Here is an 18,185-nt window from a genome sequence, read left to right as displayed (position 1 = left end):
GGCTCACGCGCCGCCTTCAGTCTTGTCGGCCGGGGGCCCCACTGCTGCAGCCCGGGCCGGGCCTACACCGCCTGCCCGCGCGATCGCTTCCGGGAGCGTCGGCCCGGCGTCCTCCGCCCATCACAGGGCGAGTCCTCCGCGTGCCCCTCGCCCGTTCTGCGTCCGCGCCGCTGTCGCTCGCTCCCGCGGCCCGTGACCGCCGCCGCTCGCCATGTTCCGCTCCTCCGGGGCGCTTTGGCCCCGCGCGCACCCCGCCGTCTCCTAGGGCCAGTGACGTCACTCTTAGCGGGGGCCAGCCCCGCGAGGGGCGGGGCTACCTTGTTCCGCCCCGCCCCACGGACGAGGACGCGGGGCGTCCTTTGTTTGCAACTGGGGGCGGCAGGGAGGCCGGCCCGGGTACGTCACCGTCACGGCCGGAAGAGGCGGCGAAGCAGCCAACCCAGGCGCTCGCGGCGGCGGGGCAATCCGAAAACCTTGAGCGCCTGCGCACTGGTATGAAAGCCGCTCTCCCCTGTCAGCGGCCAGGGGGCGGAGCGGCCATTGCTCCCTTTTAGTTTCGGTTTGTCGCTCCGAGCCCCGCCCCGCGCTGTCTGCCCGTGCAGCGGAGACGCAGAAAGCACGAGGCGGCTCGCTGCTCTCCCCCCGCCCCAGCAGCGGGGCAGCGCGTGCGCCCGGGCCTTCGGGCCGCCAGGCGCATTGCCGCTCCGACTGCGCCTCCCCGCCGCGACACTGCTGCGTCCCCCCAGCTTAAAACGAAACACAGGAAACAGTCACAGACAGCTGGCGTGCAAGCCTGCTGGCGCGGCAGCGCGGGACTGAAGCACCGGGCAGACAACAGCCGACAGGAGAGAGGGCGGGAGCCAGGCCTGCGGGACGGCTGTGCCTCGGGAGTACGTGCTGCTGCCACCGGCGGAGTACTCACCGGAATAGGGGGCACTAGGGACTCTACTCAAAACCGAAACATCACAAAAGCCATCGACCCTCTAAACAACGGCAGCCTGCAGTCTACTCAGCTCATAGTTACTGACTAGAAAAAGTCAACAAAACCCACAGGAGCAACGTCACCTGCTGATGAATCGTTAGAGAAACATGATCAGCCTTTTGCTACCAGTGCCACGGGGAGACTATCTCTTCGTGCAGAACTGGTCAGCAAGGGGAACAAATGAGGTATCGGAGAACTGATTTACTCAAGCTACTCCCCTTAAATAAGATATCATCACCCTAACTATTTTCACCTTTCAAACCTGCCTCCGTTCTCTGTACTTCAAGCTAATTAAAGTTTCCCCAAATCTGATCCAGGAAAACAAACCGTCTACTGTAGATACAAAGAATTAATGCTCTAAAGGAGACAATTCACCAGGCATGAAAGTGGTTTAAAATTAGTAAATTATATCCTTGCAGCTGCCAGATATGAAATGAAAATGGCATGAAGCTACTCAGTAAGAATAGGCAGAATTAATAGAAACTAAGGGCAGGGGGAGGGGAGGCGGACGACATACACCAAGAGGAATGAATTGGTGCTCTCCTAATTGGACAGGAAGAATTTTTTCCAGTTTTGAAGCTGGAGAGGGCAAAAGAAATTCCTTCTAATATTCCCATTTTTCTATCTATTGTCCCCCACACAGTCCCCACAAGAGGCACATACAGTCTTATTTTATAGATCACATATAAATAAATGTGATGGACCTTAAAATATCTGAATTCGTGAATCATTTTGAGTTCAGCTACGGATGAGTCTGTTAGGCTTTTCCTACCTGACTCTGCACCATCCAAAGAGGAAAAATAAATGGATCATTTTTTTTTAGGATTAGAACTTGTAAAGTACTTCCCCTCTTGTGAAAAACATCTAGAGTTGACAGCCCTCCGGATTACAGGCTGAGGACTGGGTGCCCATTGAGACAGACAAATGAGATAAGTTCAGGAACAAGAAATTACTAAACAAATGGAAGATGTACTAACTATAACTGGGAAATTTAAAGGTTAGAAATAGTGAATCAAATCATGTAGTTATGTATTTGGGTCTTGAGTACCAAGCAAACAAATTCCTTACATACTATAAGAAAGCAAATCTAATAGGAGTAATACGATGAAAGTAAAATAAATGGAAATAAGTTAAAAAGGAGTAAAGCAAGGTAAATATTTGGAAATAATAATTTCCAGCCCCTTAGTGGTAGTGAAAAAATTCCACTGCATTGCTCCCATGGTGCTTTATTTTTTTCATTACTACTGGGTGGTCAATTTGGTTTTTAACTGCATGAGAACTAAGGATAGATAACTTGAGATCTCTGAAAAGAGATGTCCCAAGAGTAGTTAAGAGTTGCATCTTTGGAGTTTCTTTTTAAATTGAGCAAGCATCCTTTAATGGAAGTACACCACCAGTGAAACAACCACCCAAAGGACAAAAAATATTTTTAAGGCTGAATAAACTGAATATGATTGAAAGGCTCTGCAGGATAATATACTTGCATCTGTCTCTCTGTTTAACACTAGTAGGAAACCACTGCTTGGGCATTAAAGCAAAGTAATATTCCAAGGAATAATAGTTCCTTGTTACAAATACCTTTCCTTAAATGCTGTGCTCTGTAAAGAAATTTATTCAGTTCTGTTATTTAATATTTTAAGAATGACAACTCCAGCTTTAAGTATTTCATTCATTTAAAAATCATAGGTATTAAACATATACAGCATGTTATACTTCAAAGAAAAATCAAAGAAATTACAAACATGAAAAAGGGTCCCCTGACTGGTGCACTGAGGCTTAAAAGCTCCCACCTCCAAAGCAACAATTATTTTAAGATGTACCCTGATTATAATCATGTTGCAACACCAGGTAAAATGGGAAATGTACTCTATCTATGCTATACTAGATCTTTTTATAAGACAAGAGGCAAAGTACTGGGTTTGGTGCTATGAAATTAAACAGGTCCTTAATACTACCAATAATGCTCTCAACAATGACACATCCTTCTTAATGCAGTGAGGCCACACATGAAAAATCTTAGACTTTGGTTTCCTGCTGGTGTCACTGAATATGAATTCAAGATTCTCATGTGCCAAGTCAACAAAATCAAGCAATTGGGGTGGAAGCCTGGGAATTGTTTTCATTAAGATTGCAACATTCCTTTAGTATGTGTGGTGTAGAACTTTTCTCATGCTGTTGTCCAGGAAATGAAGACTGGGCTTGTAGAGAACCTACTGTAAAATATATGCAGATTGCCAGTCAAATACTATCCTTTACATTTGTCCTGTAATGCAAAAACTGGTTACACATGGTCAGGCACAGAGCAGTAAATTATTTCACTGAAACATGCATCTTGAGTAATCAAAGATACGTTAAACTATTCTGAAGGCATGCTTTTCATAAAGTTTCTAGAATGACTACAAAAAAGTCCAACAATTAATAAAAATTTTTAAATAAATAAATCAATTAAATCCTGCATTTTATCTTTAAATTATATTCCTACCAAAATGAACAGGTGCTGTCTCTTAGTAATGGCATAATAAATTGGAACTCTTATTTTCAAAGTAATTCACACTGCAAACTAATAACCAGTTCAAAAACCAACACAAAAATATAGGCGTATGTGAAATACAAGCAAAGAGTGGTAGAGAATTGCAGTTGTACCCTAGTACTGTAACCAGCTGCTTTTAAGAAGCATTAATTATGGTTAAAAAAAAAAAGGGTATCCAGATACACAAGCCCTTCAAAAAATTAAAAAACAGAACAACAGACATCCAGTCGGCCTCCAGTGACCCTAACTGAGCACTAGCGCTCTGTCTTCTCTTTTAGAACAAGAGCAGAGCTCAGTGGCACATCTGAGAAGAGAACAAATGTCTGTTCTGGAGATTGTTCTCTGTTTTTCCAAACAAGTGGTCATTTGAATCAAGGGATCAACTAGAATTTCCTATAAAAGGCAAGGCAAACAGCTTCATGTATTCTCACAGAAAAATCAAAGCTCTTACCAAATAAAACTGACATTTGACGGAAAACATATCTTTGAAATGCACCCAAAACACATTCTTTCTGCTTTTTATACTAGTTCCACTTTAGTCAGTTTTTACAGTTGGGAGTTCTCATTTGGTGCAGAATCAATACCAATGAGAAAGATTGTTTTCTCCCACCATCCCAAAATATGCAAAAAAGTAAAGTTGTGGCCCAGTTCCTCTATTAATATGGAGGCAGGTAGTGTGCCAAACAACTCAGAAGGCTATGCACTCCTAAAATTTAAACCAGGGTAAGCTGCCAAACCCCTTCCTACTCCCTCCCCCCAAACCTGTGAAGCACCTAACAAACAGAATTTCCGACAAGACTTAAACCAGTTTTAATCTCCTTGATATGAAATCAAACTAAGGGAAGAGAAACAATCTAACACAGAGGTGATCTTCCATGTAATGACAGAAAAGGAAGAATGTTAAAAGGGAATGCCAGTGTTAAATTGGTGCACTAGGACGGCTCTGAAAGGAAATTTCCCCCACCTGCTCCTCACCCAAGAATCTTCCAGGAACACAGTGCAAAAGGACCAAAAACCAAAACAGTGAATACTATTGAAAATAGTTAACCAGTTAATCAACTGGAAACTTAAAATAATTTTGCCATGTTCTGGATAGCATGTTTGACCAATATCTGTAGGTTAAACCAGGCCCCAAATCTAGGATGGTACCTAAAAATAAATTTAAAAAAAAAGAAGAGGGAAAGAAGCGTGAGAGGGAAAAAAAGAAAACAAGGCAGTAGAGCAGTAAAAGAAACTTACACTGAAAACAAATCTAGCTCTAGGATAAGCTGGAACAACTGTAAAATTAACTTACTCCAGAATTCCAAAACACAAGGATTTGTGCACTTATCAAGGCACTGCCATGCAGGTTGCATTCCACTTCCCAAGAAAGATCATTTAAAATTTCACTAATACATGGCCTTTTCCAGGCATGTCAAGCCAAAAAGTTAGTTTACTATAAAGTGTCATACTTGCAAACAACGTAATACATGTTACATGTTGAACTAACGTTAATCAATTTGAATTATTTATGGACAGTAAAGCTTAAGGTAAAAACCATCAACAATAACAGGAACATGAAAGCAAGTCTCACAAGCAGTTTAGTGTCAAAACTTTTCCCTTCTGTATGCCACACTTACACTACTGATGCAAGTATCATTGAACATTCAACATCCAGCACTCTACTGACTCAAAGCAAGCTAATCTGAGAATGTGTCAAAAAAAGGTTAGGAAAATGCTTACACGCTACTAGACAAGTTGGTATTTTAAGGCTGCAGAACTGAACAGAAGCTTCCTATCTGTAAAACCTTAAGTTCCCAACTCCAAAACAGGAAAATACAGCTACTGCAAAAAGGCTTTGAACGCTTAGCTAGGCTCTCACCTCTGAAGTCAGAAGCAACAAGACATCCTACCTTACCTAAAAATTAGCAAAAACACTGCTGTTCTTTATTAACTGAGGGTGTCAATATGGCAAATCACAAATGTTTAGAATAGCAAAGGAATACAAGCAAAAAGAAAAATACAGTACTAAAGGCAAATTTCTCCTTAACTGACTAAAAGATTCTCTTGAGCAAAATATCTTTCTTAAAATGCTAGACAGTTCAGAGAGTAACTCTGAAAATTGACTGCTATACCTGCAAAACAAATAATCTTTGTATAGTGAAAGCAATACATAAAAAACCCAATGCATATGTATCTTGTGAAGGAAACATTTATGTAAGCCTCACCTTGTCACTGTCATCATTACAAATGTGATCTTGATGGATGGAGTGGCACTGAAAGGATGTACCAATACTACCTACAAAAGAAAGGGAGGGGGGGAGGAAAAAAATCATTAAAATTATAACCTAATTCCTGTGAACACTAAAAATAAAGACAAATTTAGTAAACATTCTTTTTCCCCACACAGAAGAGAGATTTAGTTGCCAAACAGCTACGTCTGACAAGTCATGCATTTAATTCTGATAACGGAGTATGCATTAGAGAGACATTTTGCACAGTGTGCCAACAATGTCTTCACATGTATTTTTTCTAAACATTTAAACAGAATAAAATTAGAAATAGTTCATCAATCCAAAACAAACGTATGCACTGAAGTACATACACACACATATAAATAAGGAGAAGCTACACACTTCATGTTTAGGCAGTGTAGTCCTGTCCCATATCCTCTACTACAGAAAATTTTCAGCACCCTGGGTACGCACAAAACTGCAGTCTCTTTCCAGTGATATGTTAAGAATAAGAGTGAGTGGAAAAACCCAAGGTCAAAGCAGAAGCATTTTAATGATATCTGGTTTTAGTGGAATTTCTGCCTGCTTCCACAGGTTTCTTTATGCCTAGGAAAAAAGGGACAGCACACCTCTACAAAGGCTTACCCCAATCCTGAGACTTCTGTCCAAGGCGGGAGACAAACTAAAGTTTGATTGTATCCATACAGATTCTCAAACAGATTTACAGAACTCTTACTCACACTCTTAAAGTTTTATTTAAAGTGCTGTTTCCTTGCTCGGAAAGTACTGGAGTGGGGTAACTGCTATTGTTGAATTTATGCTTCCCTAAGATGACTTCTCCCTGCAAATACTAAGCAAAACAATTTTTAAAAGGCAAGGAGAAATTTGTCTCATTTGTAAAGCTACACCATTTCATGATTTTCCTTACAGAAGATCTACCTAGAACTTTTCTCCACAAGTTTCTTGTGGTCCTTCTGTTATACTTTTGAAATGTGAGTAGTCCTATTCTGTAACATTTACAACAGATTCTACACAAAAAGTTTGTCATAAAGCTTTGCAGTCCATGTGTTGTTTTACACCTGGACAGAACTGATCAAAGAAGATAATCATTTAAGCAGGCAGCCAGCCATAGGCTGTTGTTGTTTAAACTTTTTTTGTTTGTTTAAATTTTTGCTGGAGATCACGATGAAGCAAAACTCTGGCTTCTGAGAATTCACCTGCACTTCCGCACTACTCTGCACTTCTGAAAAGCCAGAGTTGCCTTAAAGCCACCAAAAAAGTTTAAAAAAATGTACTGGGAAAAGCAATAAACTGAATCCTAGAGAAGAAAAATCAACGACAGTCAGCCTGAGGGCCTTTTCTGATTGTAACACAACCAACAAGACACATAAAACCATGAAACTGCTTCAGTTCTTTTTTTTTTTTTTGGGGGGGGGGGGGGGGGGTAAAAAAAAAAAAATCACTTAACCTCAAACTGATAATTTTGGACAAAACACTACCTCCATTCTGCAAATTTATCACTATATAGTCCAAGACACAATCAAGACTTTTGTCATCAAATTACATAAGGCATGCCAGTTAGGTTCCTTGGTGAAACTTCTGTCAATGCAGATGTAAAGTTGGACTAAGATATATCAAAGACATGAATTCCTGAGTTCCTAGTGAATTAGCTAGCTGGCCTCTTCAGACAGAATTGACAAATTGGCAAAAAAAAAAAAAAAAAAGGCAAGCTGATTTTTGGACAATTATTCTTTTGAAAAAAAAATTATTTGCCCCCAAACAAGAGCTTCATAAAATTAGCTTCTTTCTGAGTTATCACTTCAGAAAAAAAATTATTTTGCCATAGGAGTCACTGACTGTGGCTGTACTGGCTTGAACAGCAGCAGAGCATGCTCATACTGTGTATTTTTCTAGGAAGGGAGAGCAAAGAAGAAATCACTATACAGTTGACGTTTCAAGGTGGAAAGGGAAAAAAGAACCAGTTTTAAACTGTTCAAAATATGCAAAGTTCCCTTCCCCTTTCATTTAGACTTATGCGAAACACAAGTGTTTTCACTAGGAATGCTCCATATGCTTTCTTCAAATTTGGAATCGATTCAAGCCCAAAGGCAAGCTAAAAAACCCAAAGAGAACACAGTGTTAAGGATAAGGCCTGACAGCTTTCTGCCCATTACCCCACAGGCAGAACTAAAGTAAAATGTGACCTCTTGGATTAGTCTAAGATAAAAAAGATAGGCAGCAAATAATGAAAATAGTTCAGTTTTTCCAAATTACAACAAATAAATATAAACTTCTTTTGGGTATCTATGCATTTGGATAATGAAAGAAATTTCTAGAGGGGGTGCAGAGCCTACCTCTAACCTCAACATCACCTAAAACTTGTTCCCTACCAAATTAAACTCATAAATGTGCATCTTGCATTACAGGCTACATTATAGGCTTTACAGATAGGCTTTTCAAGAACAGTGATCGCATACACAATCATAGTATGTTGGCTTTGTTCTAGCTATAATGGATACCCGCAGCAGCAACACAGCTGCAACAGTACAGCTTTCAGTTAGTAAATACAACATAGGACACCTGGGCAGCCCATTAGGTTTCATGTCGCTATAGCTTCAATTCTAACAATATCCACATTACCAAGAAAAAAGTTAGCTTGGGTTTTATCTGCATGTTTCAGTCATAGTCAACTGTTCTATAAACAGAGCCACAGACAACCAAATGCAGTTATCAGAGGATATGGCAATGCTTTCTGTTTAATTTTTTTTTTTTTTTTTTTTTTTTAAACAGGGTCTTTCATGGTCTTCACACCATATTTGTTTCATTTCTGGTCAACTACTTACTAATACCCTACAGTACAATAGCAAGGTAGACGACATGATCCCTTAACTACCAAAAGTAAAGATTTTACAGACATCCTGGCTGCTTTGCACCAATTAGCTGGCTGATCTCACCAACAGCCTCACCAAAAGCAACCTTGGAAAAGGGTTTCTTTCAAAGACAGCACTGATAATGCAGTCCCTTGAATGGGGCCAGCAGAGGTAACAGATTTGGGGACACTGACACAGAGGATTACCAGCTAAAGGCTCTGCTCCACAACAGTGCAATCTAATATTGAGCTACACAGCCAGGAAATCCTGTAGGATTTGCCTGATTTTTAAAATTTTATTTTTTAAAAAAATGGGCAGTTTTTAATAATTGAGTTATGTTTTTACAGCATTTTCTTTCTGAGAAACAGATTACACTGAGACAAACCTGAAGAAAGGTTAATCACCTTTCATCCACCTGCAAGGAAGATCAACAGAGTCAGAATCCCAAAGATGACCTCAGCAGCTTTCTAGTCTGCATCGCCAAACAGTTTTCAACGGTGGTTTAACAGGGAAATAATGCTGGAGGACTGAAAGGAACTATAAGCCAATTTACATTGCCCTGACTGCAGGGAGTAGACAGAAATTTGGTTAAACTACCTTCATATCCCTAAATTTACACTGAATTTCAGACCAACTCAAAACTAATTGCATCTTAGGGTGAGCAGATTCTACAGCTATTACAAGCAAGGCTTTAATTCTGACTGAAGCATTATCTCTGCTACAAAGCTGACAGAGTGAGGAAGAATGCCAATAAGACTCCTTTGTAAGCGATAGCATGTGGCATGTGGGCCACTGCCCACAGCACCTTCCCAAACGCATTTCCTTGCTGCAGTGTTCAGGAGATGCGACCGTGAGGTCTAACGCCCATCATCTTCTCAAGCAACATCCCAGCCTTAACTCTCTCTCCCTTGATCCAAAGCAGTCTCCCTGCTGTGCAAGTAACAGGGCACTTTGTAACAGTCAGCTTGTTTACTCAGGCTCATAGCTTCTAATATCTAGGTGACAAAACTGTAGCCTCAATTTACGCTGAGACACCTCCAAGAGACAGCAGGCATCCATGAAACATCAGATCAGCTGCCTCTTCAGCATGACCAGTATCAGGACAGGGTACAGAGTAATGCCCTTCAAGTGATGCACACATAACATGTGCTTGCATATATACGTGTTTGTACACATATCTGAATGTAATACACAGACACACAGAGTCTCAAAGACTTAAGGAGAAACTTGAGTTTGCCTTCTACCTCTTTAAATGCAGTTAAATTCTTCTTCACTCCCTTTTTCAAATCAAAGTGAGATACCCTTCTTAACATTATATCTTGAACTCAGGGAAAAACAACAGTTCTTTTGGAAAAAGCAAGAAAGAGTGCTATGCTCCCCAGCTACCACAGGGAAGGGATTGTTTTCCTTCTAAACCCACATACTAAACTGAACAGCAAAAAGCATCTTCAGAATTTCATGGTTTCTGCCTAACTTGTGCATTGTAATAAAAAGAGAATCAACATCAGATTTGAATGGCGTGCTTTGTGCCTGCCAATATTAAACAGTCCAAACTCACACAATGCTAGTGCAAGGGAAAAAGAGGTGGGAGTTCAATCCTTTTAATTTCAGTCATTTCAGAGCTACTGGAAGTACCTTATTGCTTAAATGAATGACAGTGATTAGTACACTCATTGCCTCCCTTCCCCAGCACCAGTCTGATTAGGAAAACATTTGTGTATGCCACCTGTACTATTAAACTTACTTTATCTAGAGTGATGCTGTTGAGCCTCACTAACTTGCATGAATCAGAAGAGTTCTGGGGTAAGTGTTAGATTTGCAGACTAGAGTTTGCAAAGTTGCAAATGCATGGAAACAAAGTACGAATTGGAGCAAGTTTAGACTCTTAAATCGACTGCTCCCTTAAAAAGCTTGTGAGTTGAGTGAAGTACATATATTCTGGTGAGATACAGCCATGGCTGGCCAGTCTACTTGAAAAGATACAAGGAAGAGAATGAAGAGGTTAAATTATCTGTGATCTAGGAGACTCAACTTCCAAAAAAAGTAATGCAAACCACTCCTGCAGATGTCTATCATCTGCAAGTCAACAATACTCCTCTGTTTGTGACACACTATTTAGATTTTAGATGTTCCTTCTAATTCAAGAGCCTTTCAAACTGCAGTGAAGAAGTTACTTAACAGGTAAACAGAGTATTTTGCTATTACAACAAAAAAGTTAGAGGTGAGTTCAAGAAATGATACAGCTACTTAGGCTGGTCAAGTAAGAGATGGCTGCAAATTAACTGTATTATAGCACTTACCAATTTCTTTTTTTTTGCCCTATGCATGCAAATCTGACCACAAAGAAGAAACACATTGCATCTTGCCTGGGGGCTGCAGCTACGCTAGCTGCATATAATGCATATTACGATTGCCATTCTTCCCTCTTTTCCTCCACTCTTCTTTTTATAAACTCCAACAAATTGAAATTCCACAGGTTTCCGAGAGGTTTGCATTCATTTTCACTTCTGTTGTGGAAAGAATTTATTACATGCTGGGAAGAGCTAATATTTTTCAGTTGTGTGGTATGGCACACCATTGGTAACTTTTAAGCAACTCCTGAGCATAGAGTACACATATCTAAGAGGCTGTGATAAAACTCTGGATGACATCCCAGCCAGAAAGCAGCCTAAAGTCACTAGAGAAGAAAAAAAGTAAAATGCCTCCTGAACTTCTCCCCTTTCTCCTGCTTCCTCTACTTGCCAAGAAATCCATGCTCTTGTTCAACTGCAGACAGTGTAGGTCTGCTGGTGTTTTCTGACTTCTGGTCTCCCCTTCCACCCCTGGGCGTTAGTCAGGCTCACTGGCAAACCTGCCAGCCTCTTTTCCCCACCACAATGCCCAGCTGAGGGATGCTGTCCTCAATTCCATATACCCAGTGAAAACTTACATTTTGTAAGCATCAGAAGGCATGGTAAGAGTCTGCAAGAAAAGCTCCCTCAGCTTTTCCTTTTCCTGTAGCTATGAGCAAAACACACTGCATGCTTAATAATCAGCAGGAAATGGGATGAAAGTGACACAACTCTAAGCTCACAGTGAAATCTGGCCCCATGTTTACTTCAAATAAGTTAAGCATACCTTCCAATCACACTTCTGACTGAATGACACCTCTCAGATATTTTAGGAGAAAAGGAGAGGAACCTAAAGGAAAGACTTTGTATTTTAAAACCTTAAAGTCTGATGTATTTTAACAATGCCAGAGCTTAAAAAAGGAACAAAGAAAGTTACTTCAACACAGCAAAAGGCCTCAATACTGAGGCAGACCTCTAAGCTTCATAAACAGAGCTTATCTATAAATCAGTACTGAAGAAAGACCTTTTTACTGGAGGTTTCTGCTGTGTCTCTACAAGTCTGCATAAATACTTCTACTTCAAACAAAGAACATGTGATTTAAATGTAATAATTTAAATTTACAAATACAAATGGGACTGCTTACTCCAGGAACTGTCCACAAAATGGCCCTCACAGCAGCGGTCTGAATATAACTGTATCTACGTACTCTTTTCCTGTGCTTGCAAACAAGCTTATAATAATGGCCCCCGCACCTCACAGAGGAAACCACTGTGGCCTAGCTGTTGCCTTCCTCCTTCTGCATTAAATTCAGCAGCTCCATCTTTTCTAGTGAAGACTGGGAACAACTACACTTCAGATGGACTGGTAACCCACAGGCTCAACCATACTGTTTCATTCCCTTCATAGCAGTCTCGCACAGGGAGAAGCCACTGCTTTGGCAGCCATCCAGCTTCACCCTGCAAGGTCCAAATTCTGAAAGGATTTGCATATTTTTAAGTTAAGCACATATCTGTGTGGAAATCTGAGTCACTTCCACACTAAAGTGTCCGAGGGATCCAACTCCTCAGCAACATGCTTCCCCATGTACCCTAAATTTGCAGCTAAAGTCAGATATTAACATCCCAAGATTTTTCATCAACTAACAATGCAGTATTACTGGATAAGCAAAAGCTTTCAATGACTATATAAAGTTTTATTGCCAAATTATTAAAATAATTTCCATACAAGATTTATATGCATAAACTATACTAACCAGCATGCCTAGGGCAAATAATCAGATTCAGTCAGGCTTCAAACAAAATGAATACCTCTTCCAACATTTAAAGAATTCTTGAAATCAAAGGTCTTACGGAATTCATGTTTACTTTTATAAATTCTGTCTGTATGCACTGTAAAAATCCCTACAAAAATGAAATTATTGTACATGAGAAACAGACTTTTGGAACATTCTTCAACTTTCAACTTTGTTATTTAAAAAAAGTATCGAAACACATCGGAAGTAAGTCCTTACTGTTAGCTTTTTTCATCTCAAACATTACTCAAATTCTACTTCAGATTTCATGCTAGTGCAAAACTAGTATTTTAAAGTTTGTATTTTCATATCTTTGCAGTGCACATACAAAAGCAAGGAATGTTTTCCATAAGCTTATTGACAGCTGTATGCTTTGCTCTGGGGATCAGTTTTCCCTGCTTATTCAAGGAGCAGTTCAGCAAGTCATCCAGGGAAAAATTTTACAGCAGCAATAAACCTTCAGGAAATTAGGTTAGTGTAGAAATACTATTACACTCATAAACACAGTACCACTATTTTACTGGTACTCTTAGTACTCAAAACATCAAGAGATGAAGTGTAACTGATGAGACTATGCAGTAAAGCGTCAACAAAATCTGTTAGCAGGTTGTTAAGTCTGGTTCATAATAGTAAGACAATCAGAGAAAAACCAACTACATAAAGCAGTAAAAGCACTATATGTGTCAAATAAGCTATTTAATCATAGAGCCACAAGTAGGAAGTCACTGAGGACAACCTCTATGATCTGAGACTGAGAAGTGATCTTCCTAAAGTGATACCATATAGGAAGTTCTAATCTGTTATTATAAGGCTATTCTAAAAAAAATGCTGCCACAATTATGCATGTATTAACATGTATATACTATCCCCCCCAAGTGGCATTTTAGATTTCAAGCAAGGCCTACTTTAAAATAGAAATTTAAAAGCCATTTGTTCAATTCAGATATGACACTGTTCATAACATCATTCCCACTTGCTTTGCCACTCCAGAGTACAACTTCCATCATAAGTATTTAATATACACTGTTCATAAATAGAAGCTGTTCAAAGATAGGTTTGATTACAGGGTAGAGTTAGACCGTTCCCTCTCTGTTATCGCTGTATCCCGTCTCTGATGAACTGAGTTCATAAAAATGACAGTTTCTGGCTATCTCATGCAAGTGTCAAACATGGAAGATTGCCAGTAAATCGAGACAAGAAAACCGTTTAAGAATTTTACAACTGCAAGCCCTGTGTTAGATGACTGCTCAAGTAGTCCCCAGGGAAGTTCACTGTGGTTTACATTCAATAGGGCACAAGCTAATTTCAAAGAATTGTAAAATGGTTTGGGTTTGAAGGGACCTTTCAAGATCACCTAGTCCACCCTCCCTGCCATGGGCAGGGACACCTTTCATTAGATCAGGTTGCTCAAAGCACCGTCCAGCTTGACCTTAAACACTTTCTGTGATGGAACATCTACAACTTCTCCACAATATCCACAACAGGGCAACCTGTTCCAGTGCTTCTCTACCCTCATCATAAAAACTTTCTTCCTTATACTCCTAAATCTACCCTCTTTCAGTTTAAAACCATTGCGCACTGTCCTGTCACTACAGGTGACAGGTAAGTTGTCTCTCTTCATCTTTCTTATAAGCCCCCTTTAAGTATTGAAAGGCCACAATAAGGTCTCCCCAGAGCCTTCTCTAGGCTTAACAACCCTAACACTCTCAGCCTTTCTTCACAGGAGAGGTCTTCCAGGCCTCTGATCATTTTCACAGCTCTCCTCTGGACCCACTCTAACAGGTCCATGTCTTTCTTGTACTGGGGACCCCAGAGCGGGATGCAGTACTCCAGATGGGGTGTCATGAGAGCAGAGTAGATAGGGAGAATCACTTCCCTCGACCTGCTGGCCACACTTCTCTTTAGGCAGCCCAGGATACGGCTGGCTTTCTGAGCTGTAAGCACACACTGCTGACTCATCCGATTTTTTATCCACAAGTATCCCCCAGGTCCTTCTCCGCTGGGCTGCTTTCAATCCATTCATCCCCCAGTCTGTATTGATATTGGGGATTGCCCCTACCCAGGTGCAGGACCTTGCCCTTGGCATTGCTGAACCTCATGAGGTTCACATGGGCCCACTCCTCAAGCCTGTCAAGGTCCCTCTGGATGGCATCCCTTCCCTCAAGCCTATCAACTGTACCACTCAGCTTGGTCTCCACTAACTTGCTGAGCTTCCACTACTATGTCATTGATGATGATATTAAATAGTATTGGTTACTTGGAAGGAAAAGAAGAAAAGGTTGACAGCACACCTCTTTTGTCCCAATGCTGCACGTACATGGTAACAGAGATTTCAATTCCACAATATCACAGTTTTCCTCCCTTTCTGGATATATCATGTCTCAATCTGATAAGCTTTTCACAGAGAGAGAAACTTTCTGAGGAACCTCAACTTGCTTTATCACAAGCAGCAGTATCACTGTAATCAATGAGGCAAAGATTCTGAGAAAGTAAGAGGCAAATTTGATATCTACACAGCTGAATGTTTCTCTGGAAAACCAGGTTGTGCTTTTTTGGAATACCATTCAGTAAGCAAATTACATCAAGCTTTACAGTACAGCAATTCTGTGCTAATTTGTTGTTCCTCTCATGGGGAAATGCTGCAATTCCTTCCAACTCTTTTTTGTTCTCTGGCTTTTAAAACCAAGATGCACTACCACATACTTCATCCCATCTTGCTATTCCTTTCCCAGCTGCTCCCTCTAACTACATTTGCCTAGGCATCTCCACAGCTCCCAGCCCTTGTCACCATCTAGACCCACTTGCTCTTGTCCACACTATGCTCATTTGCAAAACCTTTTTCTTCCACACTGTCTATTCTGAGGAGGAAGGACATCAACAGGTACACAAAGTACACAAATCTTAGCTCCAGTGCAAATATGGGACACAGTTTTACAGCCGTAACCTGTAGTTAAAACTGCAAGTAAATCAGTGTCGTGGTTTAACCCCAGCCAGCAACTAAGTACCACACAGCCTCTCGCTCACTCCCCACCACCCAGTGGGATGGGGGAGAGAATTGAAAACAAACAAACAAACAAACCTCATGGGTTGAGATAAAGACAGTTTAATAGGACAGAAAGGAAGAAAATAATAATAATAATGGTAATAATAATAATAAAATGACAATAATAATCCTAAAAAGAATTAAAATATACAAAACAAGTGATGCACAATGCAATTGCTCACCACTTGCCGACCGATGCCCAGTTAGCTCCTGAGCAGCGATCCGCCCCTCCCGGCCAACTCCCCCCAGTTTATACACTTGGGCATGATGTCATATGGTATGGAATATCCCTTTGGCCAGTTTGGGTCAGCTGTCCTGGCTGTGTCCCCTCCCAGTTTCTTCTGCCCCTCCAGCCTTCTTGCTGGCTGGCCATGAGAAGCTGAAAAATCCTTAACTTAGTACAAACACTACTTAGCAACAACTAACAACATCAGTGTGTTATCAACATTATTTTCCTACTAAATCCAAAACATAACACTATACCAGCTACTAGGAAGAAAATCAACTCTATCCCAGCCAAAATGAGGACAATCAGCCGGCAACCAGATATGCAGAAAGCACCATGTTTGTTGCTTTCAATTTCCAGCATTTCTGAATTCTGAATTCTTTTTTTATCATTTTGATTTTTAAAGGCTCTTCTTTACTCTAGTTGAGTAAAGTGATAGGTCAGAACACTGGCACAAGAGTCCAGGCCTCTGCCAAGTTTCAGATCCCAAGAGCACGTTACATAACGAAAAAATTCCTCATGAAGAAATACTCCGAGAAACTTACCTAACCAGCCAAAATGCATTTCTGTCTGTCCTGGACCTTGGAGATAGCAGAACATTTCTTCTAAAGTCTTCCCAAATGTTGCACTGGAAAAATTCTATCTAACGTCACAATTTGGGAAAAAACCTATGAAAAACTGAACACTATCTTCAGTTTTTCAGGGAACTATTGCATTCTTACCAGCTCAGCTATCAGGGAATTAGACACACAGTTCATCTACACAAAAACTTCCTTTTCAAGTAACAACTTCTAGGACCTTCAACTTCTAATTCAATTTCAAAATTAAAAAAAAAAAAAAAAAATCAAACAAATTACATTAAATTGTTTTGCTATCATACCTCACCGTATCTGTTTGAAAAGGCAGCTGGTCAACATTTAATGCACATGCCACCAAACACCATGTCCTGCTGCTCCCGACTGTTCATCTCATCATACCATTTCTTCCTTTGTTTTGAGAGCAGATAATTCACTTTACATTCTCCAGCAATACTAAGACAGGAAAACCCTTCTGAATACATGCTATAAAAACAACCATATGCCCTCGGATGGAGGTGAAAAGCTTCCATGGTTAAATAGGCTTCTTCAGTTTCAGCAAAATCCCCACACTGCCCTACTGAATAGCAATAAGGCAACTTTTCAGTATGGTTACATCAGTCACTATTTTTGCATGCTGTTACCTCTTCTCTTTTAAAAATATAGACATTCTTTGGCCTATCTTTCCTGCTTCCATAGGCTACCAAGTCTTAGCAAGTTTATTAAATGTTAACAGAGGCACTCTTTTGATACATATCCAACACCCAGATTAGAAACCTGTCAGCCATGGAATGGGTTAATTTTGTAAACTGGAGCAAATGGAGAAGCTAAACAAAAATTTGATGTTTACATTTATTTTGCCTTTGTTAGACATTAGTAACACCAGTAAGGACACTCTGGAAGCTTGCTACCTAAGAACAAATACTCAAGCTTAGATGGATGGCTTGTCCAAACCCCAATCTTGTCCCAGTGCTGGTCAATAACAAATCTGTCTGGAGTGAGCACAGAAGAGAGCACTTAATTTCTCCTTCTTTTGGCACAGTCTATCAGCTCACAATAACCAGTAGTTCTGGGATCCCTGATCTGCAGGTTGCATGTGGATGGTGTTGATTAATGAGCAGTTATGAATCCATCCTTCATGAATTTGTCCAACCATTCTGGGTCCTCTGCTTTTCATAACAAATGTGAACTTCATTCAGATCTTCCCTCTGATAATCCTTGCATCTTCCAAAACTCACCTAAGGTTCTTAACAAAGATTCTTAAGGTTCTCAGCAGAAAAGAATCTGTTTTTGGAAAAAGCACATTAAAAAAAATCAGCTTTAACGTGTTTTTCTCCATTCTTAAACACTCTATCAATTTAAGCAGCTAAAGACACGCAGAACTAAAAATGTGACCTGTGATAAAGGAACACTCTTACAAAGAAGTCTGAGTTTTCATTTACTACTTAGTTATTCAGAATTAACTGGTTTAGGTGATTCTGAACTCATTGCAGTTAATATCCATGAGGAAGTTAATTTACCATTCTGCCAAGTATCTATTCAAGCACCACAAGCTGGGTTGCACTCATCCATCTATGTTAAAAATTTGGAATCAAATGGCCTAACATTACCAAGATCAAAATC

The 18,185-nt window shown here is 40.3% G+C and overlaps 1 protein-coding gene across 1 annotated transcript in view; it reads right to left on the bottom strand.

Moving 5' to 3' along the window:
* Positions 1 to 18,185, bottom strand: part of RNF38 (ring finger protein 38) — a 118,143-nt gene that overhangs the window by 45,686 nt on the left and 54,272 nt on the right. The window contains 1 exon segment of the mRNA XM_050913689.1: positions 5,720 to 5,790. Within this exon segment, the coding sequence (XP_050769646.1) occupies positions 5,720 to 5,790 (71 nt within the window).

Source organism: Gymnogyps californianus, chromosome Z, assembly GCF_018139145.2.
Source record: "Gymnogyps californianus isolate 813 chromosome Z, ASM1813914v2, whole genome shotgun sequence".
NCBI lineage: Eukaryota > Metazoa > Chordata > Aves > Accipitriformes > Cathartidae > Gymnogyps > Gymnogyps californianus.
Note: the sequence above shows the minus strand (reverse complement) of the source record. Positions and strands in the feature narration are given on the sequence as shown.